Genomic DNA, 26,528 nt, shown 5'->3' on the forward strand with positions numbered 1-26,528 from the left:
CATTCTTTAGTTTTGTTCTAGTTTTATTACTATTCTAATTTCTCAGTAAAAGTTATTCATGGACACGGAAGCAATCCACCAGCTTTTAAAAATGGCATTCATCTATGCCATTTTCTCTGGTAGCACACTGAATCTAGCTTCACTTCTATCTCTGTCTGAGACTCCTGGGTGTACTATGAAATACTGATTGAAGGCTGAAGCCAATTCCATTTGCAAGATTACTATAAAGCACTGAAACAAATTAGTAAAGGACCCATAGGGAAACAGAAACTAGGAGTTCTACCAAATTGCACTGATTTAAGTGCATGAGGAAAAGAACTAGATTTAAACTGTGTGCTTTTAATCTACTTTGGCCAATATAAAATGTGTGGTGATATTATATAGTAGTTAAACCCTAGGAAAGAAAAAAAGAAAAAAAAAGATAGCCACTGAAAAATTTTAAATATCTGGACTGCAAATAAAGAATCTTTTAGTCTGCTCAGAATTAAATGTTAGCTCCAACATTCTTTTGTTTGTGGAAGGAACAGGGGAAATCATTTTATTTGGTAATCAGAATGAGCTTTATCTTCCTCGGCATCTTTTATTTGAGGCTTGGCCAAACTGTTATAGGACTGGATGATTCAAACAATGTGTGACGTGTACTGCTTAAAGACTGAATCACATTTTTACACCACCCCCTATACAACCATTTACATGTGCCATTATTAAACTTTTCACTTTGATATTTTATTTTTTTTTCTTTTTTAACACGAACAGTCTCAAACCATCTGCACTGAATATGATCTGCCATGTGTTTATAAGTCAGAGTGTAGCAATCTGATCACGGAAGGAGCAAACTGCATCTTAACAGCTGCAAGCCTTGGTTCTAAGGTGATAGTAATTTCTCAGATGTGCTCCATCTGGATAACAGGGAGGTAGGAGAGAGTAAGTTGCTCTGATAGTGTCAGAGCAACTTTGAATTGCTTGGAAGTGTCAATAGACTTCAGTGACCTTGCTTAGCCACATTTGTGGAATCATCTGTGGGAAAATATGATAGCAAGAAAGTATCTAACAAACAACCACCAAAAGCAAAAGAGGTAAAATAATTTCAAGGGAAACACCTCTTCCATCCCAACCTACTATCCGGTGTACAAAAGTAGGAAATCAGGAACTACAAAAAAAAAAAATCACTCCTCCTATTTTAAGATGCAGCATCAGTTGATTAAGTTTCATCTTTATGGATTAGTACTTCAAAATTAGGATAATGTATTAATTTAAATAGAACTTAGGAATTATCCCCACTTTTTTTTGGAGGAGACGAATAAATGTAAATATGCTTTGCTGAGCTTGCATATATAACTAATTTTAATTAATAAATTGCACACAGAAAGGAAGGAAAAGGGGTACTTCTTTCCTGCTTCTCAGGTAGGTTTTTAATAATTCCAAATGACAAATTCCTGCAAATATGGATTAAGTCCTTCAGCATTGGTCCATTAATAAAATAATGCTTGCCCTAAAATGCTTTGAGTTTAAATACTGTGGGACAAGGCAAGATATAGGGGAAGGACATGAGAAGAAAAGGGAAGAGATTGCTTCAATAGTCTGATTATTACTTTGACATTAAAAAAATGTGAAAAATTCCCTTCAGTGCTTCACCTGTTTATATAATATCACCCATAGCAAATGAGTTTCCATTCACCATTCACTACATAGCTCCAAAACATTTGGCCACGGGATACATGTGAAGCTGCATCCTACCTCAATGTAAATCATTACTGCTCAGCTTTTAAGCTCTTTATTTCATTTAAATTGTTTTCCTGTCCCCATGATTCTGATTCATCTCTTGTGATAATTTTATTTCATGATTTGCACCTATTCTATGGCCTCAAATGGTCTTTTACTGATCTGCACTTAATCTTAAATTTGTAGAACATTCATTGGTGCCCAGTCAAAAACAAAAGTTGCGTGCTGTACAAAGTTCCTTACTTTAATATACATATATATATATATATAAAGTAACATTTTGATTTTCTTAGGAAAAAAAAAGAAGAAACTCTTTCCAAAGATAGACTTTCATGATAAGCCTATTATTTAAGATGTTAATCCAGAAGTTCCTAGGTTACGGTTGGCAGTGAAAACCAGTTATTTTGGACTGATTTTTCATGCCAGATGGCAGTGCAAAACTGCCACACTATAAAATTTCCAGCAGTACTGTAGATAAAAGCTGACAACAGGAGCTATGTCATTTGCTACAGAGAAGAGAACATGCAATTCTAAGTTTCCAGTCAGAGAAGTAGGAACAAGCGGATGTACCACGTACACAGAAGAACCTTCTAGCAATGTAAATAAATAAATAAATAAATAATATAAATCTCATGCCACATGTATTTAAATTGCTGTCTCCTTACAATTATAACATGTGCTTATGTTACAAATAGTGCATTTATGTTTAAATCAATGAAACAACATGGAAATATATAACAGGAGGTAAAAAGCAAAGCAACAGAAAATAGCTTTACATCACACACCTACAGACTGGAAAAAGGGCGTGTTGGTTGAACTCACATTTTCAGGTGGATTGCTGTTGACTAGCAATGTAACATGTATGTGGTTTACTCCGCTGAAAAAAACAACTGTTCTATTTAGGATTTTATTTGCATTCTCAGGACCTTATCATTTGGGATTATGTAAAACTGGCAGCTGCTTATAATTATTTGGGGTTTGAGTAGAAATAATTAAAAACATCTGCCTTTATCTTAATACTACCAGACTTAAACCCATGAGCTCGGTTATACCTAACTTCAAAGCTGAAAGCAAAGAATAAAAGAAAGCTTCACATATTGCTAACAAATTTTCAGTGATTCATTTAGATGTACAACCAGTTATTCAACAGCCTTCAAACCTTTAATTATCTTTTAAATATATGTAATTTTGCACTTCTAATTAGATAGCAATTTAATGCTCTCACAGGGATTCAGATGCGCTATCTTTTTTTAAATGTAAACTCCAATAGGAATAATCATTGGCATTCAAGTGATTGAATTCTTCAGTTAAATGAACATGAGGCATTTACACTGTTCACATCATTCAAATATTCTGCTGTCAGCTACAGCTGTAGAGTTTTATGGAGTCGCTGCATAAAGCAAGGGTAAGTGTAGGTTATCTTACGTTCCAGGCGGGACTCCCCAGAGAGAAATGAGATTTGCTGCTTATGAAAGGCTAACACTGCTTAAGTGGGGCATTAATGTTTCCCCTGAGACTCGGATTTCTCTGTTTTTCTATATTAGGAGAAACAAATTTTCCCAGAATTTAAAACTACAAAAGACTTAATACTGGCCTAGCAATCTTTAAATATACCGCGTCCTTCAGGTAAATGCAATATCTCCTGACAGGCAACAAGTTTAAAATGGTAAATTACTTGGGCAACTAAACCGCCAATGTATTTCATTGAAGGTATTACAATGTATACACAGGCTCTGATTTCTATGTATAACATTCCCAATTAAGATTGCTACATTAAGATTAAATAAAGATGTGCATCATTTTAAAAAAAAGCAAGTAGTCAATTGAATTGGTTTACAGTGATAAAAAGGGTATTGACATACAGCCATTCGAAAAATCACCACAACTATTATCCTTCCGGAGTCTATACTGAGAGTATGAACAGATGCCTCAGTTTCCTCAGGGAGATAAAAGATTTTGATTTAAACTCCAAAATATAAAATCCTTAGTCATCATGAATGTTATTATATTAATAGGTAGATATTATAATCTGTAATTTATAACACATTCCTAATCTTACTTTTATCAAAATAAAAATGTAGAATCTGAGTAAAAGACACAATTTGATTCCATAACAGATGCATTTGTTTTAAATGTATATTTTCTTTAATTCAGGGACCTGAGCTTCTTGGACAGAAAGTTAGAGCATTCTATCTTAAACGAACATAGTAATTACAGAAAACAAAATCCTTCTTTATTCCCTGCACAAAAACACAAATTCTACTGCCAGCTACGAATCAATAAGCCACAGACTTCACGAGATTTACTAGCAATCTTGCTGTTATTCAAAGAAAATGACACGAATGTTATGACAGAGAGGCAGCGGTGCAAACCCCTAAAACTAGTTAAGATTCACCAAGATGTCAATCTGTGACCGTTGCAGGCACTACTCATTCACGGGCATTCTTTAATTTCTCTGTAATCGTACTACTTTCTTCAGAAGACAGTCTTCCTCTGGCTCCTATATTTAAGACTACACAGTGACAGCTACAGTAAGGACCAATCAGTCACAACTAATACAGTGGGTGTTTTTAAGCATACGTAAAAAGTACACAGGATCTGTTTATTACCCTTCCTTTGCTTTCAGTATGCCCATTTCACTGACAATCCGTAACGTCGTCATGATATATATGTTTTGCATCCTAATAGTTAATGGAGTACCACCTAGCATACTGCAAGTGCTAACAGAACACTGAAAAATAACCAGTAAAATCTGATATAAAGTAGTAAGAAAAACTTTGCCCTCATGCACGTTTCAAGCACGTGTAGTTGCTTTGAAAGTCCCAAAATTCACTTTTGAATTCCTCAAAAATTCACTTTTTTTCATAAGAATACCTATGGTTTTAAATCGAATATGAGATTCAACACAGTAGCATACAATTTAAAATAGTGTCATATAAAATAAAAACACTGCTCTCTGTAAAAAACACGGGATTTTAACCAAAAAGCAGCATACGGGATCATTCCAATACAGAACTATCGATGTTTCTTGAAATATCACTGCCATCAGCTACAGTTTCTTGAATTATCACCAGTGCATTTGTGACAGGGAATGCAGCCTAAAAAAGGCATAACGTGTAAAAACAATTAAAAATAATAATAACAACAACAAAAATCTGAAATACACCGTGAGGAGAGCGAAGGCTGCTCACGGCACTTTCCCGAGGAACCCCCTGCCCTTCGCCGCCGCCCCACCGGGCAGTCCCGGGGCGCCACCTCATGGCGGCTGCCGCGCGGCGCAGCGCAGCGGGGCTGCCGCCGCCGCCGCCGCCCCGCTCCTTCGGCGGCCAGGGCCAGGGTCGGGGCCGGGGCCGGGCCTGTCTGCTCGCAGCTCCCGGCCCGGTGCCGACAGCGGCTGGGGACAGCACTGAGAGAGGGGTGTTGGCAGCCCGGCGGGACGCCGCGGGCCGAGGTGGGCCGGGGTGGCACAAGGAGTAAGAAAGGAATTTCTGTGCAAGGGAAGCATGTGGGCAATTTACACGCAATCAGATAATTGAAGAAGGCATTTCCAAGGGATTCCTTAGTGCCTGGTTGTTTATTAAGGATTATTAAGTTGTTTGTCGAGACTCTTCCCTCTAGTAATGGCTTTGTGAGGAGAATGCATCTGGAAGTTCTTTAGGGTCCACCACGGCAACAGCTACTCGTGAAAACTACTCCCCTGCACAGCCTTGGAAATCTTCGGTCACTATCCTACATCTCAACAAGTACCTCACAGTTAGAAAGCACTTTCCTCCTCATCTTCCAATATGTGGTTACTCCCATCAACTGCCCAAGCAACCCCTCATCCTAACTGAAAGCCAAATTTATTATTAAAAAAAAAAAAAAAAAAAAAGACGAGACAAAATTGCCAAGAAAAAACACATTAAAACAAACCCAATAGGATAATCAGTGTAAGAAATGCTGCTAGCTTAATGATTAAACGTACTGGTCAGCATAAGATAAAAATCTGGTGCAACAGGAAACAGCCATCCCCAGCAAGCGTTTGCTATCATGCCTGTCTGCTCAGTGTCCCAAAAGGCAATTCCTAAAAAAGCAGCATGTCCGCTTCAGGACTAACAGACATGGCCGCTGGGCCCAGCAGCTCAGGAGTCGAGTAGTGCGCTGGCTTTACAGCACCACAGCAAAGCAAAACAGTGACATAAGCCAGCTTGGATCAAGTCAGTAATCAATGTACTTGAACGTAAAACCCATCAAAATGAGTGTAAGCAATACATTTTGTGAGCTATCCAATTCCACTCCTACATGCCTATTTTCACATACTTATTGTCACAAATTTCATGGAATGTTTTGCCACTAGTTACAATGGTATCAGGATTCGGGCCTGTAATATTGATCTAAGGGCCCAGGCCAGTAATCACTTCACTCTCAAAAACTCCACTGAAGTCAACAAAAGACTCCCATTATGCACTACTGACAGAACCCAGAGGTAAAAATGACTCTTCCAAAAAATAAAATGAGCAGACCATGAATATATCACCAGGAGTCCCATAGAGTTGACAGTTTATGGGCTACTGCCCAATGTTCTGATTTTAGAAAGAGAGACTCCTGTGTAAGGTAATGAAATAAGGCCCTTTGAGATGTATACTGGGGCTAGGGATAGTAACAGAAAACCACTTTTTGCCTCATAAAAACATGCCACCACAACAGAAATAAGGAAATCAGATACCACCCTCTGTCAGTCTAAACTATCCACTTTTCCTGGACTTTATTTCCTTTTGTTTATTAAAATATCAGTTCTATAAAAAATTGATACTATTATTTGGAACAATCCTTGAAGTAATTTGCCAGAAGAAAAAGAAACAGTGCAGCACATGCATGTTGTCAAATTCTTGTAATGCAGATAGGGAACTTTCAAATATATATTCCTATGGCTTGCAAATGAATATAGGCCATTCGATGTACCTGTGATACCAGAGGATTTTATATATATATATATATATATGGGGGATCAAAACCATGTCACGATTTTAGTATGAAAATTTGGGAATGCTATTAAAAATACATTATATGTAATTTAGAATGGGATATAAAAAAAACCATGGATTTTCATACATACAGAGATAAAAAACATTGAGGGTAGTAGCTGATCATGAACTAAACCAAATCCATCAAATTTTCCTTTGCAACAGCTGCAAAATTTTGAAGACAACCTCTCCCTACACTGGCATTTCACACACAAAAAAAGGTTAATATAAAAAGCTTACATAATAGCAAAACAACATTTATTTAATCATTTTAACCACTGAGAATAATGAACATGATTAGTCTAACACATTTCAAATAGCAAAGAATGCTAGCATTGCATACAGAACGCCAGCACAGTCAAATATCAGATCTAGTCAGTCTGCTCATAACTTTGTCTCTTCTAAGGAATTTTTAGGTTATCACAGAATCACAGCATCACAGAATCATTTAGGTTGGAAGAGACCTCCAAGATCACCTAGTCCAACCTCTGACCTAACACTAACAAGTCCTCCACTAAACCATATCACTAAGCTCTAAATCTAAACATCTCTTAAAGATCTCTTAAAGGTCTTAAAGACCTCCAGGGATGGGGACTCAACCACTTCCCTGGGCAGCCCATTCCAATGCCTAACAACCCTTTCAGTAAAGAAGTTCTTCCTAATACCCAACCTAAACCTCCCCTGGTGCAACTTTCGCCCATTCCCCCTCATCCTGTCACCAGACACGTGGGAGAATAGACCAACCCCCACCTCGCTACAGCCTCCTTTAAGGTACCTGACAAGTGACAAGGTCGCCCCCGAGCCTCCTCTTCTCCAGGCTAAATAATCCCAGCTCCCTCAGCCACTCCTCGTAAGACTTGTTCTCCAGAACCCTCACCAAATTCGTTGCCCTTCTCTGGACTTGCTTGAGCACGTCCATGTCCTTCTTGTAGCAAGGGGCCCAAAACTGAACACAGTACTTGAGGTGCGGCCTCACCAGAGCCGAGTACAGGGGGACAATCACTTCCCTAGCCCTGCTGGCCACACTGTTTCTTATGCAAGCCAGAATGCCGTTGGCCTTCTTGGCCACCTGAGCACACTGCTGGCTCATATTCAGCCAGCTATCAACCAATACTCCCAGGTCCTTCTCGGCCAGGCAGCTTTCCAACCACTCATCTCCCAGCCTGTAGCGCTGCTTGGGGTTGTTGTGCCCCAGGTGCAGGACCCGGCACTTGGCCTTGTTGAACCTCATACAGTTGGCCTCAGCCCATCGGTCCAGCCTATCCAGATCCTCCTGCGGAGCCTTCCTAAACTCGAGCAGATTGACACACGCACCTAACTTGGTGTCATCTGCAAACTTACTGAGGGTGCACTCGATCCCCTCATCCAGATCATCGATAAAGATATTAAAGAGGACTGGCCCCAGCACTGAGCCCTGGGGGACTCCACTAGTGACCGGCCTCCAACTGGATTTAACTCCATTCACCACAACTCTTTGGGCCCGGCTACCCAGCCAGTTTTTAACCCAATGAAGCGTACACCAGTCCAAGCCAAGAGCAGCCAGTTTGTCTATGATACAGCTGGATGCAAGCTAAAAGTAAAATTGCACAAATAGTCACTTGACATGGATGGGGTAACAAGGCAGTGAAGATGCGCAGAAGAGACCTGAAGGTGCACTAAAATTCTGTGTATATAATCCAGGTGCTCTAAGGAGGTTATCACAGCCCCTATTGCTGCCTCTTCTTTTCTACAGTTGCCAAAGAAAGTTCAGTGGCCAACCTTGGTCAGAACAGTGAAGAACATGGAAAAAAAGGATAGATAAGAGGTCAGAAAGATAAAAAGAATATGTCAACAATATGTAGAAAAGTAAGTGTAGAAAAACATTACAGCAAGAAATTAAAATATTTTTTGATTTTTGTGGTGAAATGATTCAATTAGATAACCATCACAAATTACTACACAAAGAAAGAAACGGAAAAGAAATGATAGACTACAAGCTTCTGCTTTCCATATTCATAAAATCTTTTTCTAATGAAATTTTAAAACTGAATTAAAAATAAAAACTGCATAAAACAGTTTCAATGGGAAAGATCATTACTATGAGAAGTCAAGTTGACTGACGAAAATGAGTATGTTAGTATGGGTAACAGAAGTATCCACCCTAAGAGGCTTTAATGTTAAAAAATCAGAACCAAATGTTTATGAGCAGAAGCTTATCTGAAACTCAAAAGTTACACTGACTGCTGTGAGGCTTTTCCACATCCTCTTACTCAGTTCCTGCATCTTCCTCAGGAAGAATCTCATGTTGGACACTGCTGGTAATAGGGTTCTGGAGATTCTTGTAGTATGTACTTGAGAAGTATGTACTATGCTGTAGAGATACTACAGAGAGTAGATACTCTACTCTCTCGTAGAGACAGAAGATATTTTGGCTAAGAGATAAAGTGCTTTGGGATCTATTCAGAGCTTGCTATCTTTCTTAAGAGTAAACTGCTTCTGCTGAGGTTGGAAGTTTTATATTCCCTAATAGTTTTGGTAGCAGAGGTTCTGCTTTCCATAAAACAGGGGGATACAAATTCATTGTTATGAGAAATCATCTGTAGGGAGTGTATAGGTAAAAGGGCTATTTTAGCAAAAAATGGTCACTGAAACACACTAACTTAACTGACTGGGATCTGAGCTGTCTACACCTGGATATATAGCTTTGGTGACTCACCACTGAAATGATAAAATAAGACAACTGGTTAATTTGCAAGAGTCATTTCTGAAAATTGTATTGCTTATTGTTTAGTTATTTGCCAAATTCTCACCAGATCTTGTCTTCCTTTCCATATCTGTTAAGAAATTCTACCAGAATCATAAGTGATATTCTTAGAAGAAAAATAATAATGAAACCATTTACTTTAAAATTCCTTCAAAGATACCATAATGTCTCTTTTGTTATTAGACTGGTTGTCCGTTTTTACAGTGAAGTTACTGAGCAAGTTTTTCCATTCATCCATGAAAGTCCCTGTGTTGAACTTTTCATTACTCCAGTTTAAAAGTAAATAGGGAAATGATAAGTACAAATACAAATGTTAATTGTGTAATTCCTAGCCCAAATCTTAGAAATACAAAATGCTTGTGATGAGTGAAAACATCAGATATGCTAATGATTTTTTAAAACATGGTTTTCAAGAATTTCATATGAAATTATCCATCCCATTAATATTTGTTTTCTACTAAAATACTGTTGAAGTCAGACATTACTTGAAGTGCCTGCATACAAAATACATATGGCATCCATGTGTGTACAGCAGTGGAATCATTAATACCAATGCTTTACTAAGATTTGATAGTGATGGAACACTTGCACATGCTGTTCCTAAACAATGATGCAATCAAGAATTTACCAGTTCTCTAGGGTATTAGGCTGATAAACATTTGCGTAACAGGCACTTCTATTTTTCTTCCTGTGATTAATGCAAAGATAATGATAAGGGAAACTAAAGGCAAAATTTGCAGCTATTTCTCCTTTAGTACGAAAATCCCTTGTGCCTTTATTTTGCTTAAAAATATGCTTTATTGAAATGTATGTACACATATTAAATTAGCTTTAACACTTTAACATGACAAATAGGGGTTATTACGCAGCAATAGAGCATTACGGCATTCCGTTTCAACATAAAATGAACATAATTACAGCAATTTTTGGCTTTGCCATTTTTCAGCAATGGAGGCCTGCCTCCTTTGCAGAGCAACTGGTATATTTATTCTCCTTGTTTTTTTTCATGCTAACCTTCATTTCCAGAAGTAAATTTACCAAGCATTATAAAGTGTTATAAAGCATTATATATAGTAACAGCTATAGAGTATAGTATAGTTATAAGGTAACTCATCCGTTGTATTTTTTTTTTAATGATTATTACCTTTTTCACACTAAAAGAAAAACAAATGCAACATGTATACCTAGATAAAATAGAAAAGTAAACAGTATTCTTACCAAAGGCCTAAGTTCTGGATGAGTCAAAATATATCCATTGTTTGTAATTGCAAAAGCGTATCCATGAATGCCTAACTGTAAGAGTAAATGAGAAGGAAATGCTAATTAGCATGGTCTCCAGTAAATTCTTAAACAAAAAGGAAAAACATTTAGTTATCCAGGGCTTAAAACTCGCATTCTTAAAGCCTACACAGTATTTCATTATAATATATGCAGAACTTTGATCCTTGACATTTTTGAAAATGAGAACCTGTCATTGTGACAAATTCAGCATATAGCACAATTTTAGAATGTCACACACACTTTGCTATCTACTGCACTTACTTCTATGTACCCTGGAGTGAATTAGTTAGATACATATATATGAGACACCATAGCACGTCACATACAACATTTGCCAAAGCAGAGGTGTGCTGACATTTAGTAAATTCACACATTCCCAGGAGTGAGTAGGTTCAGCTTACTTCACTTCATAAGTGGTGTTAGAGAGGAATCATTTAAATCAATGAAACTAGATGTATGGCTACACTGAGCAAGCAGTGGCCTGCCATATGTGATATTTCTATCTACCAGCCTTACGGGCATTTTACCTCTCTGTTAATTCAAGTTCATTTAGAGACACAGAAAAAGGCATACTTCTACTAAAAAAAATTCATGTAATTTACATATTCGTACCGAGTGGAACTATGGGAGGTCATTTGAAAGCAATGAAATGCTTTATGAGGCCTAACGGAATATGTAATCAAATTTAGCACTGTACTTATTTAAATGACAATACTACCCTTTTAACAATATGCCTATTACACAGTTGGTTGCACCCACTGACTGCAATAAATGTACCTTCAAATCATTCATGTCGTCATTCGAACATCCCTTCTTAGCATAAACGTGATGCTAATATGGAATCTTTCTGCAGCTTCAGTGTGTAACTGACTTCTACCATGCCAAGAACGTACACCTTGCTATGCTTTCTCACTCAGTTCTTTTCGCATCAGAAGCAATGACCCATGCACTTGTGAAACTGCTCATGGCGAATGTAATTCTGTTTCACTCGCTATATCTTCACATAAGCATCATAATTTGTTGTTGAGATATCAAAACAAAATGAAGCAAACAAACAAAAACCCACAACCCCGACATATCTTGCTTTGGTATTTGCTTTGCATTTCTCCTACTAAGAAATAAACTTCTGAAAACATAATTCTTCCCTATCAATGATCTGGCTGAACAAACTGTCCTTATTCATCAATGTGATTAACAAAGTGGTTTAATTATAAGCACTTTTTTCTTTTTTTTTTCTTTTTACACTTCAGTTGATTCTTAAATGCTTTGATGAAGTGGGTCCTCAGGAATTTGTCCAGCGTAAAGCAATGTGAGAAAGGTTGACAAGTCAGAAGCTTTTCTAAGCTAAGTAGGACAGCAAGTCTGTGGGCTTCCATAATCTTCTAGGACTATACAACAGAGAAGGACATTATGGCAAGGTCATAAAGAAAACATGCCAGGTAGATTTATACCATGTCTTTCTGTGAATGATTGTATATGGTCAACTGTGTCTGTTATATACAAGATTGTTTCGTAAATTAGCAGTTTTCCTAAAGCAACAAACTTCAGTGAAAGTAATAGAAGGTGATATGTTCTTGGCATCTCTTCAAAAAGGAAGGAGAACCAAAATATTAACAGTGGACATATTTTACCTATTATAGTATGACAAGCAAGCTAGCTGTTGACTAAATATCAGATCTTGAGTATAATTGTCTGTGTTGATAACTGCAGAATGATGTCCAAGCACTGGAAGTCAGGTAAGGAAACAAATGTGGGTGGCATACTTCATAAGAAAAAAATATTTGCCTGTTTGAAGCATACCAGGACTCCAAGGGTAGCATTTTATTGTGTATTGTGCAATCTGTGAAACTGTACACTCTTTGCACGTAAAATGCTTTGGTTTGATAGAGAGTACTGCTTAAAGCAGTATTGCAATTGTAAACCTTGAACTCCCTTTCTAAACGACAGACTGATTCAGAAACGAAAAACTTTTTGTAACTGCTGTAAAAATGCCACATGAAAACTAAATCCAGACCTACCTTATTGAGGACAAACTCCCACTGACATCTGGGGAAGTTTAGTCTGGATAATTACTGCTGAAAATAGCTCATTGTTATTATTCATCTTCCTCGGCATAAAATACATCTCATCCAAGCTGAGAGAATTCCAGGTCAGCAGAATTCTATTTCCAACCGATCATTTTATATCCCTGTGTGAATTTTATTTCACATGCTGCCTCTACAGGAATGGGTCCCAGGGGTGATTATGCTCTTGAAATTGCATGGTCTTTTTATTGTTCAGAAATGTTTATGGTATGTGAGACTGGAAGTTATAACTCAAATGATTTCACTAACTTAACTGTATTGCATTATATTGGTGCCTCTTGTAATAATCTTCTCTTGCATTACATTCTGCAATATGTTCCTTCAAATAGTCTCATATTCAGAAAGAGGATCATATATTACTTCCTCAGAAAACTAAGTCTTTTATAATATCATATGACAAAACCAGAAATTATAATCTCCTTGCCTATCTTCTTTTCTGAATCACTCTGAATAAATCTGCTCCAATACCTGTTATTCAGGCCTCACACTCTTATGTTCTTGTATTCAGAATACGTCCAAATCTCACAAATGCCTTCTAAATAACATCTCTGTGACTTGGCCTTTTCCATTCAGCCATGAAGAGACAGGCTTTCGTCAATTGTACCTGCAGTTACTACAACATTGTTCTTCCTTTCCACTACAAATGAAGCTTGCTCCACCCATAGGTCTTTGGAAGGCTGCTCCAAGGATTATTTTCATAGCTCCAGATTTTACACATGTAATTTTACACATGCCCCCTTCTCTGCCACCTTCTACTGATTCTGTATACTTAAAAGGTATAATTTAAGTTGTCGTAAACTACCTGCAGTGTTTTGTGCGCTGAGACTGTTCTATAATTTATCCTGATACACAGTGCCTCTCTTCACCACATCCTGGTATCAATGAGTAGTCATCTGATGCCTTTTCCCATAGACTGAAAGCTTTTATCCAGCTGGGACAACATTTCTGTTCTGTGTTTGCATACTGCCTAGCCCAGTGGGATCCAGGTCCCAAGAAATTCTTGCAAAACACCCTTATCAATATTACCATCAGTATTTTATGCATTTTTTAAAATCAAAATCTAATTTAATTAAAACTATCCAGTTATTGCATATTGATCTACAAAATCATTTGGTAATTGCTAATGTATTAAAATTAGAATTAAAAAGGATAGAGTTGTCCTCCCTCCTAACTAGAATTATATACAAAAACATGTAGGAATATTCAAAGGCACTCATAAGTCAACTTATTCCTCCCCACTTTTAGAAATCATTAAATGAGAACATGGCAGCTAATTACAAGGAAAGTATGACAGACAAATTTATGCTCAGTACAGGTGCATGTCAAAATGTAGCTATTCCAATGGTTAGCCTCTCTAGTAAAGGCTGCCTACAGTACCATATGATGTGCTTGCTTGTCCACTGGAATTTAACCAGAAATTCCTTTAATTTTCATTTGTGACTAAAACAGGACTACAGTCAACTATTTCGGAGATACAGATGTAGTGAAATACCAATGTGCTGTATCAAATTTAAATTAAAATAAATTAAATATTTGCATCTGCTTGAAACTGACTTTTACCAGGTTACAAATGTTTCACAATGGATGAAGTGCAGGAAGTTTTGCGGACTTTTATCATAATTGTTTTTTAACAAAATTATAGCAGAGTTGTCTTTGACTTTGGAAAAAATATCTAAAAAAGACTGGATAGGAGAGATGGAACCACTCGTCTGGTTGGACAGGAACCTGCTCAGGTTCCTGAAATGTGCTGCTTGCTTTAATTCATGGAGACTAATTTGGGACAGGAAGTGCTACACACAGGCAGGATTCCTAAAGGCATGATTTTTGAATGGTTTCCATGAGTTCCTTGTTATTTTGTGTGGTATTCTGGTTATATTGTGTGGATGAATTGCTTCATAGATTTTATTAAAGATGACACTTGATATATATTACCTTCTAGTGTACACTGTGATCTGCAAAAAATTGAAGATGATGCCATACATTAATTCTGGTATTAAAAACTGCACTTCACCTCAGAACCAATGATATTTAGCCACCAGACAATACACAGCTATGAAGAAATATAGAATTGCCCTCTATCCTCCATATGCTAGTAAATTTGCATATGTAAATTAACATGCTAAATAGATAATATATCACATATTATACTGTGCATAAAGGACATATCGTTTGTGAATTACCTTGTATTTTGGAATAGTTTTTAAAAGCTCTTTAACTGGGACATCCGTGCCAACTACTCCCAGGAGAATCCCTTTGGATCTCTGAAAAGAACAATAAAACATGCACTCAGAACCATGCTAATAATGAACATTCCCACCACTAATTTCACATCGCAGCTACTCTGCAGAAGCAAACAGATAATAAACAGATTATCTGAAACGTGTGGACAGCAGAGACTGGTGCGGGTCATCTGATCAAACAGTCATTTAATCAGTAATAGTGCTCCTTTCTACTTCATCTGCAGTTCAAATAGAAAAGGCATGCAAACTTTCAACAGTTTTTGAGTCCCTCAACAGAAAATTTCCTCATGCAAAATAGTTTCTAAACAAGAAAAAAAAATGTTAAAAATGTGTTATTCCCTTCACTCTCAATTTATCGTGTCACTTGGTAGACAAAAGAAAAATATTAAGCATTAAGGAGAAAGTACATATAATTTTCTTAAACTTGTTAAATTAAAAAAAAAAGAAAAAGTACACAGATATATACATAACATAGACACATGAGTAATAAAATTCTGGATCTACACAATAGAAGCATAACAGTGCAAAGAAGAAAAAATATATAGATTATTTGCTGTAAGAAGATAATACAGAAGAAAAAAGACACTAAGACCCAGCACCATCTGAGATTTTCTCTTAGAAATATGGTTTCATTATTTTATTACAGTTTCTAGAGTATAGGTATTTGTGATTATTTGTGCACATGTTAATGCTAACAAAGGGATAATAACTGCAGACAGAAGAAGAAGAAAAGAATACAGTTTATGAGAGCAGGGTAAAACCTTGTTAGGTCCCCCAGATCAACTTCCATGTAGTCACCCTATTATCGCATGGCAGAAACAGTCCGAGTACTTACAGTTTCATTTTGCTTACTAAATACCGGCATGGCGACAGTCGTCATCAACACCAATCCCTGATCGTCAGCAAGCTATATTTGAAAAAGAAATATTATCTCTAAGAACTAAGGAATAATTACATGTGATTGCATTTATTCAATTACATTTGCTTCATTTTAAATGAGATAAGGCAATTTATCTAAATGATGTTTATGTATTTAGAATTGCAGTCAGTCCAGCCCCACCGTGCCCCATCTCATTGATACCAGCTCTGTCCACCCCACCAGCTGTATGGTCAGGAAAGATGCCTCATCTTCATTCTTATTGGATTTTCCCATGAGGGATACGAAGGGGCTGAAATGTGGATTGTGGAAGCAGCATGTGCAGTAGCAAAGCAGCTGGAGCTCCGTTCCACATCTTTCCCAGTGTCAGCTCTACCATAATTGCCTCAGGTTGTTTTCTCCCATCAAGAGGTCATGAGTTGCATGCACTTTTCTTCTGGTCCAGACTGAGATCTCATCAGCTAACATAGCAGCAGAAAGGATGACAGCCAGCGAGGATCCCAGGAGCATCTTTGCTCCGTCCAGTTTCAGTTTGCTGGACTAAGTGGTGGCATGAAGCATTAGTTGATGGTGCACATCTGGTTTCAACGTATTTCTTCAATTTAGGGAGGAAACAGATCTCCTGACCTTGGTTCCATTCAAGAGAAACAGGCAGAATGCTTATCACTGGCCACAAGAGAGTGACATTGCTCAGACTATTCTGTCTTCATGCCCTCTGGCCAGATCACATCCTTGCCCTAAGGCAATGGTTAACTGTGAAGAAGGACAAGCTGTTTAACTGTTTAAGAAGGACAAGCACGGCTCTGTGTACTTGTAGATCCTCATCATCTACATATGAAAGATAACTCACACAGGAAGTTCAGATTTAAATACTTTCTGCCCCTATAGTTTGGGAAGACATAAAATTGAAGAGGCTTATCCTGCATTTAAAACTATGTCATATCCAGTTATAATCACAACTGGAGATTCATAAGCATAATTTAGTTCTGCTAAGTTGCATCTGTGTTTAGCCAAATGCATGAGGCAAGAGAGACAATCTTATTGAGGAACTTCGTAGGTGAGGGGCAAGCCCAATTGCAACAGTGATATTCTCTTACTGCTTCTCCATCAGTATCACATCATCTGTACTCAGGCAGTATTTATAACACTTTCATTTTTGAGAATCGGTGCTACTTTGATTTTTTTTTTCCTAACAATTTTATTTTATTTTTTAATGAAGCAACAGCTATCAACTGTCCAAATTTTCAGAACACAAAAACCATACGTTATGACCCAAGATATTTCTGAAGCATGTTTCACATTAATAAATTAGACAAGTAAAATCTAGAACATTACAGCAACCCCCAGTCTCTGAAACCAGAGGAGGGTTTCAGTTTCCCAAACAATTATGTTTCCAGAAGCATGGCACTGTCTCATGGTGAGAAGGAATGTTTGCAGACATCAGACAAAAACAAATGGGTTTTAGGATCAAGAAGGTTTGTATCTGATAAGGAATCAATAGGAACATGAGGTGGAACAAGCTCATGACCATACTTTTTTTTACTTTTTATTTTAATTTGTTTAGCTTTCATTTTAATAAGTATAGATATTTCTAGTCTCCCTACGATCCTTGATCTGTTAAACAATAGTAAGTTATTAAAAAACAAGCACACAGAAAAACAACCCAACAAAACACTGAGAGTCCAGGGGTTGCACCAAAAGCAGCTGAACTAGGCTAAGAATTTACTCTCTTTGGCCAGAGTCATACATTCAAGCACACTGACATGATTTGTATGGAGAGGAGCCTTCTGCGATATGATGTTCAACAGTCCTGAACACATGTACACCAGGAAGTGAAAAAGCGTTCTGCTGATTATGGGGTGACATCTTGGAGCATTTAGAGATTTTATATGATTGCCCAGGGTTGTTCATCTCTGACGTTATATATTTGTCACGTATCATTATGGTATTATTTTACAACAGGCCCACTCATTCTCAAAAGATTGCTAGAAACAATTTATCAGATAGGATTCCAGCCAAGGGACTTGTCAGTAAAGTTTTAGGGTGTTTGAAATTCTTTAAAAGGGGGAAGAAGAACAGTCTGGAGTTCATGGAAAATTCAAAGAGAATAGATCATTAACTCTCAAAAGTAACTATGGAAGCAAACTATGGAAGCATGCAGAGAATGATTGCCCCATAATTATGATATCTGCAACTGTAAGGGTTGGCTAATGCAATCATTTTCATAGAAGTACAGTCTTTTTTTTTTTTTGGTAGCTTTTGGGCTGTTTATGCCTTTTTTTTTTTTTTTTTTTTTAGGGAGGAGAGGGAGGAGATTGGTAGATGAGCAGGATGTTGGCCACTTCTTTAAGTGGAATCAGCAAATAACTTGATGATAGATGACATGTATTTGGGATATTTCACCAAGTTACCAACTTATGCTCCAGTATTTGCTTCACAAAAATTATTAGATTTTTAGGACTTATCTCCTGGGGAGGAAGACAAATTTACTCCCTGGGCAATGATATTTTAGTAGAAATACTTTGAAATAGTAGAATGGTAGCCACTGGGTATTTCTGCTTAGGCAATGTATGTGAGAATCAGTGAATAAACTGCAAAGGAAGCCATGATCTAGGAATTCTGCATTGTCGCTTTTTAAGTCTGACAATTTCTTACATATAACAGAACTTTCTGATAGCTTATGCAAGTGATTGAAAAATTTAGTAATTCTGAGAAAAAAATAAATAAAACCAGAAGCATTCTCTAATCACTAAAAAAAAAAATCTTATATTCCTTACATTCAGAATGAGCATGCATCACTGATATCTCAGTACTAGCTAGATTATTATTATTATTTGTATCACCGGCAAATACTTAATTAGAAACTAATGTTTAATGAAAAATGTTAAAGATCAAATTCGGAAAATCATAACATATAAACAAAGTTTCTGAGTGACTGTACTTATTTCAGAAGTCCATATTATTGTGCAATAAATAGTAAGAGTAATAAATTCTTTGGTTACTCATTTATTATTCTTCTCCACAAAAGAATATGTAGGTAATCCTTATCATTCCCAGTTTTATCTACTGGACATCACAGTCATAGGCTCAGAAAATAATTATGTAGGCATGTAAGAAAGAAAATACTGAAGAAAAAAAATACTGAAGAAAAAACATTTCTTACAGGAAACCTCTTGAAACATGACTTTCTTTTTCTTCCATAAGCACAATATGCATGCTTCTAAACACTTAACAAATAACTCATTTACACATCAGAAACAGTTGTTTTTTTTTTTAGTGTTGCTGGCAAATATGCAGAATGATACTAATCTCCATATAATCCAGTAACATCGCCAAATGGGTGGTTACAAGTTACATACAGTGGAGGGTCCTTGGGAATGACTGAAACCTGAGGCAACACAAATTTAATCTCAATCTCTAAACAGGCTATACCTTATCCAATTTTATTCCTCCGGTCTCTTAGGAGAAACCTACTAACAGTTACAGCCATTTTTATAAAGACATGCTTTATTTGGCATAATTATTCCTCCACCTGAGATTCAAAATGATTTAAAGCTACATGCTAAGCTTACTGGGTTCATCTTTACTAACCCCCACATATTCTGGGGGATGGCAGAATTCATAGGAAACAGAGTAAAGTTTGATAAAATCATACTCACACAGTATTATGTTAGTTATGTATATGGTTTCTGCTCAAACAAAATGCTGCTGGCAGATCCATTTTGTTCACAGATAAGGGTTAATTTGGACTAAGGCTCCACACAAATACTGGGACCTCATCTAAATTAATATGATGGAGAGCCACTAATAACTCACATTTCCTCCAGCACACTGTTTTGAATTCTCATTCTGTTCTCACAGAAAATCCTACATTTCTCTCCCTCTGTTCCTATACTGTTCTTTCCAGTGCTTAATCATACTTCTTTACACATCAAAGTATTAACAAATCAAGCTTCTTTCAGTTTCTCTACTCCCTAAGAAGTGTCTAAGCTATTCTTTACCTGGGACACCATATTAGACAAAACACACGGGTGCTGGCTGGCATTAAAGCCCTGTCTCTTACTTATTAAACAGAATATCAATTACATTTTGATTTCCTTCAAGAGGTTATGTAATATCAAGCAAAAGACAAGGAAATAAAAACTGCTTCACCTCCAAACCTCCAGGAAAATAAAAATTCTACTGGCAAGCTCCAACACTTGAGGCTACCAACAGATGTAAACTAAGGAAAAGGTATATGCCTTTTAAAACATCTTATTGCTTAGCATCTTTTGCTATAAGATTAAACAATACAGGAAGCAGTATTCAAATACACCTGAACACTTCCCTTATTCATCACAACAGTCTGGAGGGCATAAGATGGAACCAAATCAAAATTAGTGGAATAGTACAAAAATAGTCTCAAATTTTATATATATATATGTATTTGGCTATTGCTGGCATTTCCTAGGAACACAGTGTCCAAGAAACCTTTAGGATGTTTAGTTTCCAAATGCCACTGACCTCCACCAGGACTTGGGCATCTAATTTCATTAGGCCTCTGAAAATACTAGAAAGCTATTAAATGCTGTCATCTTTTTAGGAATATTGGGAATATATTTATATATTTATATATATATATATATTTATTTAGGAATATTGGGAAAATATTGCCATAAAGTTATCACTGAAAAAGAGTTTAATAGTTTTAAGCCAATGATAGCATCTGTGCACTAACTTAGAATTTAGTTCTATTTAAATATAACTACATAGGCAAGCCTGTCAAGATTTCTTTGAATTTTCAAAGAATATATTTGCTGTTTTCAGAAGTGGGTGTAAACTTTAGTTTCTTCAAATTCTTGGTTTTGAATTACTGAAAACAGAAGAAAAACAGCACAGAAAAAAAAAAAAATGGATGCAGCATTGTCAGATGCTTCAGTCAGCGCTGAACTCATGATTAGCCAAACGAAACAAGGAAAAAAATGTAAGGATCCATAAATTTGGGGCAGAAAAATAAAAATGGGAAAAACATGTAATAAATGACTTTTTTTTTAACCATATTACAGGTTTTAGACTCACTTTCTTAGAGAATAAGTAGAATAATTTCTTAAGAAAGGCAAATGGGAGCATGCCTGTGTTATTTATTTATATTTACAGAATAATTATTTATATTTACATATACTTTTCTATATTTATTTAGATATATATTTATGAAAGCACTAACTATCCTAGACATCTGACATCAGCAAGTCTCCACTTGAAGAGTGGAATCATCTTCATGCTAAATACAGAATTTTGAGTGTGTGCAGTACAGCACTAAGTGCTTGTCCTTTCAACTTCCCCTTACACTGTTAGGTATTTATTTCCTGTGGAATAGCTACAAGTTCCTGCTTTTTCCAAAGCCAAACTAGTATGTTTACACGAACCTTACACATTTCAAAACAACCTCTCGAGTTTACCTTATCACAGGAATTCCAAGGGCATTTTCTTCAAGAAACTGTTTATCCCTCAAAAAATTGGAATGTTTTATTTTGCAAGCATGGAACGTAATATGGAGAAATAGGCTTCCCCATAAAACACAGTGGTCACCATTTAGAAAACAAAATAAACAACCTGAAGTTCAGTTCAGTTTCTTCTGCCCCAAATGCGATTAGGTCGTTCTCTAGGTGATTCTTTTTGATTAAGGACTGTAGCTGATGAGAGCAGTAAACAACATTTCCCACGACAAATCGGGAAGATACCTTTATGAGGGGACACAGACTGCCTATGCCAGTTCAGATGTGAAGGCATCTTCCTTCATTAACAAATACAATCAGTCTGTGCTTCCATTCCAAATGTAGTTCTCTCAAACCTTAGTGATCTCCACTATTCTAACAGTCAGACTAGATCTATTGACCAATATTGGTCTGGCTGTTTCCTCTGACAGGATAGGACCAGCACATCTGTCTGGGAGTCCCCAGCAATGTATGAGACTTGACTGGCTTCTGTCATATACACCAGTGGTTTCATCTGGAATAAGTTATCCAGAGTAATGTGAAAGCAATCACTTGATGGGAGAGGGCTTACTGCAGTTCTTCTCGTGGCAAAGGTATGGTACATCTGGGAACTCGTGAAGCCAGACAGACCACGTGTCCACTGTCAGAGTTTTCTTTCAGTAAGGTAGTTTCACATATTCAAATATATCCTCGGGGAGGTAACAGAGAAAAGGATTCCATCCTATGCACTTAGCATCTCTCTTTAGTACTGCCAGTGCACAATTAAGTTTTGGTATTGCAACAGCTGTTGTTCAACCAGCCATTTCAAAAATCTTCCATTTTCTACCTTTCTGCTGATCTATTCATTTCTGATTTAGTTCTACATTTGAATACGTTATTTCATCTTCTCTTGAGAATACCAACTCACAATAACATCATTCCCTCTAGGACTTATTAATAAACCAAAAACAACAAAACAAACCTCAATTTAATCTCTATCTGAGCTTAGCTTCCACTCAGGATTCATTTTCTTTCCTTTTTGCCCTTAGCAGAAGATAGTCTCATCTGTTTTACCACATAAATAAAGCCAGTAGGCCTCCTCTATCAGGCGATTTGGGAACATTTAAGCAGAACTCCATTCTACTTAAATGCCATAAATACCATTTATTAAGTGGAGGAATCACAAGAAAGAATTAATGCAACATTAGTCTTGAAGAGCTATGAAATGCCAGTGATTTGACAATGCTTCACTAGATAATAAACCTATATAAACTTCAAATTAGTACAATAAGATTTCATGCGAATTAAAATCAATGAAATACTAAACATAGGTGTGGACTCATGAATATGCCTGCATATGTTTATGGAAAACTAGATCCAGATCATACTAAAAGTAGTAAAATACTGGGAGGACCTGTACAGCTCCAAAACTCAGATGTTTTTTATTCCTTCAAGTCTGGAAATATATTCCCATGTAAATACAAGCAGTTTAACTGTTATTATTCCTATATTTTTCTAAATCATGGAATTACAATGGCACAGTAAAAACGCATTTATTTCAATGCTTGAGTTCATTTCATCTGAAGTTTGGATGAATTGTGCTATGGATTATTTGTTTTTCAACATACTCATCTAGTATTTAAAAAAAAAAAAAAAAAGGGAGTTCTTGCAGTTTCCTCAACTTACACCAGTGGTGTATTTGGTCTCAGAATTGCTAGGCTACATTGGATGACATTGGCAAGAACAACTAAAACTAGACCCCTGAGGAAAACACACAGGATTTTTTAAGTTATCATCTACAGTCTGAAATGATGGATGAAATAATAGTGGTTTGCCCCAGAAAGCTGATCCATTGCAAAGACGTAATGAGAACGTTTTCAGGCAGGAAGCCATACAAGGGCCATGGAGCAGTGACCCTGGACATTTGGTTTGATAACATGCTTAGCAAACAATAACAAACCTCTAAAAATCTCAAGAAAAAGGCAAAATGCATTCCCAGACTAATGACTCTTGAATGTTTAGAATAAAGGGAAGAAACTTACTCCACCCCAATAATACTCCTTCGAGTTCTACTCTCCCTGGATCTACATGGCTCCTACTTGATTTTCACCATCCCACAACAGGAGCTTTGATTTCCACAGAATTTAATTAAGTTACCTAGAGACTGAAAGGCAGAAAAATTCTGTAGGCTGTTATATCTACGCGACAGAGGTTAAAATTGGAGCTAAAATTCTGAATCAAAATTTAAAAAAATAAATAATAATTAAAAAAAAGAAGCGAGGTTAGGTGATATGGTGAGGCTTAACAGAGGCACTTGAACAAGTGTTTGGGGAGGGTTGTGCAGCTCTGCTGACACCAGAAGCTTTGGGCTGTGGGTCTGAAAGGAAATAGGATTAAGGGAACTGAGTGAGGAGACAGGTCAAAGTGAAGGTCTGCTGGCATTGCCCATACAGCCATATGCCCTGTGCAAAAGCTGAAAAGTGGTGGAAAAAACATTGCTACATTCAAAGGGACTTAAAGTGGGGTGAAACTGTGGGGCATAGGAATACTGCAAACCTTCTGACAAGGTGCCTATGTTCAAAGTGACTGCCACGATGCTGAAACTTTACCCAGAGGAGACAGCAGTTCCATAGGAATGTACCTGAAGTATGAGGTTCATGCTGAGGCTTTGTTTTTTCTTCATTTTCTTGAATAACCCTGTCACCTTCCCAATCCATCCCTCCTCCCTTCCCCACTCATGTAGGCTTGTTTCACCTGGTGTCATCTTCTCCTGGGACTACTGTACTTTTCTGTGCTGAGTATAAAGTCATGAGGCAGGCTGGAAGCATCAGAGAACTGGAATTTGACCACTTAATTGTTTTATATAGACTACAAGAATAAGGAATAGCTATTATTTTAGCTTAGATTTAAATTATGGCCTGGAACAATATAGGAACCTGTGTGAGTGTATTAATTTCCTGGGATATTTCTATGTTCAGCCATACAGAAATGAAACACCAAAAAATATCAGTTTAAAATATTTACTTAGGTAACGTTGGCAAATTGCTGACTCAAAAATGCTACTAAATATCAATTTGCCTATTGAGGAGTGTGAGAGAATTTTTTTGGAAATTAAATTTAAGATTATGATTAACATGTAAGTGAAAATTTTAATGCAGCTTTTTGAATGGGCCACTCAACTTATATATATTATAAAACTGAAAGATAACATCTCAGTGGGCAACAGAGACAAAAGAATGATAAATCAGGGTCAAAATGTTTGCTCATTATTATTTTGTACTTCATTAGATTCAATTTAACGCCTATAATTTTATAAAAATGCTAAAATTACTAGTCATGGACTTCAGTGGAACAGCAGCTTTACAAATTTTCTATTTTCTATTCCCAGTGACAGTTAATTCAGCACTTCAAAGTACAGGAAAGTAAATGATGCAGGGAATGATAAATGATGCTCCCAAATGGCTGAAAGATGATAGCATCAAGATAAAAGGAGGGCAAAGCACTACTTACAGAAGTTAAGGGATAACACAGAAAGAGAGAAGAAAGCTGTCAGGAACTTTTGGGCAACAAATATCATCAAAACATTTCTATACAGAAGAAATATGATTCTATTCATAAGAGAATCATTTAAAAACTTTATGTTCCTAAACCCAAATATCTGCTTCTGTTTGGTGTGTCTAATTTATTCACTTCTACCTCTTCGCACAGGCTAAGTAGAACAAAACATCACAGCAGGAGAAAGACAACAGTTTTTGAATCCTGCTGTGTTTGTTCAAGAAAGCAAGTAAAGCTTTCCAACAAGGAAACAAAACACCTTTTCAAGCTATTAAAAAGGAATAGCTTTTGCTCATCCATGAATACAAAAACTGCTTTTCAAAAGTGTTTCAAAGATAAGGGTCATTTTGGAAACCAAACTGAAAATGTCAGAATATTGGTAAATTTGAGTTATTAGTTTATTATTATTTTCATTTTCACAATTATATGGGATGGCTACCTAGAAAGATGCAGAAAAGCAGCATAGATTACATGACATATGAAATTTGCATTATTTTATTTCATTTTTCTGGATAGTAGTACTCTTTTAGCTACATTAGCTCTTCCTAGATATTTTCTTCTGAAAGCTGCATAAACATATTAAATCAGCATCTTTTCACTTGAAATTATGGTGTGTGTTTTTTTTTTTTTCTGAGGTGGGGGCTTTTTTTGTTTTGTGACATTATCTATTTTAAGTATAGGGAATATCATAAAAATCTTTTCAAGACAAATATCATGGTTCAACAGGCATCCAACTTACACTCCTCATACTTGATTTCATCTACACACCAACTCTGAATTTTCAACAATTTGTTATTTAACTGCCACAGACGAACTAAAACCTACAGGTCTTCAAGATCGACAGCTAATTACCATAGAACCCTGACTAGACACTGAGAAGACTGTACGCAAAATGTTTCACATAAACGGCGTAACATTTCATCAAGATGACCAAGTATTTATCGTGGATATAAAATAGTAAAGGTAAACTTGGAATGCCACATTTTTCTTTCAGATCACTAGAAGATTAAAGGGAACGTGTTTAGAGAGACATGACTGTTTGAAATGTTTATAGAAAAAACATTTGCAAGATGATACATAGATTCCAACAAAAATACAGTGCAAGTTCAGACACCATATGGCAAAACATGTACACCAGTGACTAAGTCATTCATAAAGGCATTATACATCAGCCCTATGCTGCTTCCCTTCACCTTGCAGATAGCAAGAGATTCTCTGGTTTGGGAGTTGTTTGCCACATTCTGGCCCGCTAGAAGAATGCCAGGATATTAAAGTCTTTTTTTGTGTGTGTGTGTGTGGCATGCAATGGGAGAAAACCCTTGCCACCTAGAAAGCCCTATTTGTGTCTGACATTTCACATTGTAGCTCCTGTTAAACAACAAGTAGATTTTTCATTGCTTTATGCAGAGTTGTGGCAAACTCTTGGCCAGTCTAAGACTGAACAGCAAGCCCCAATAGCTGGAAGTGACCTTAATTCTCGATGCACTCAAGTCAACTCCAAGGCTCGAATGGTGTCACAATGACCTCTAACAAGGGTATGAGAAGAATAATGCTATGAAGCATCTGTTTA

The 26,528-nt window shown here is 36.7% G+C and overlaps 1 protein-coding gene across 23 annotated transcripts in view; it reads right to left on the reverse strand.

Annotated features, from left to right (window-relative positions):
* The window catches only part of CACNA2D3 (calcium voltage-gated channel auxiliary subunit alpha2delta 3), a 531,247-nt gene that overhangs the window by 102,038 nt on the left and 402,681 nt on the right, over window positions 1-26,528 (reverse strand). For 22 of the 23 annotated variants that reach the window (XR_007158072.2, XR_007158070.2, XR_007158069.2 and 19 more), the window contains 3 exons: window positions 15,909-15,980; window positions 15,014-15,094; window positions 10,687-10,761 (listed from right to left, as the gene is read on the reverse strand). Coding sequence is in view for 20 of the 23 variants with exons in the window: in XM_013188465.3 (XP_013043919.1) it covers window positions 10,687-10,761; window positions 15,014-15,094; window positions 15,909-15,980 (228 nt within the window). In the remaining 3 variants the exon portion in view is untranslated. The remainder of the gene's footprint in view (window positions 1-10,686; window positions 10,762-15,013; window positions 15,095-15,908; window positions 15,981-26,528) is intronic. The other variant, XM_048047523.2, reaches the window with a different exon arrangement.

This window comes from Anser cygnoides, chromosome 10, assembly GCF_040182565.1.
Source record: "Anser cygnoides isolate HZ-2024a breed goose chromosome 10, Taihu_goose_T2T_genome, whole genome shotgun sequence".
NCBI lineage: Eukaryota > Metazoa > Chordata > Aves > Anseriformes > Anatidae > Anser > Anser cygnoides.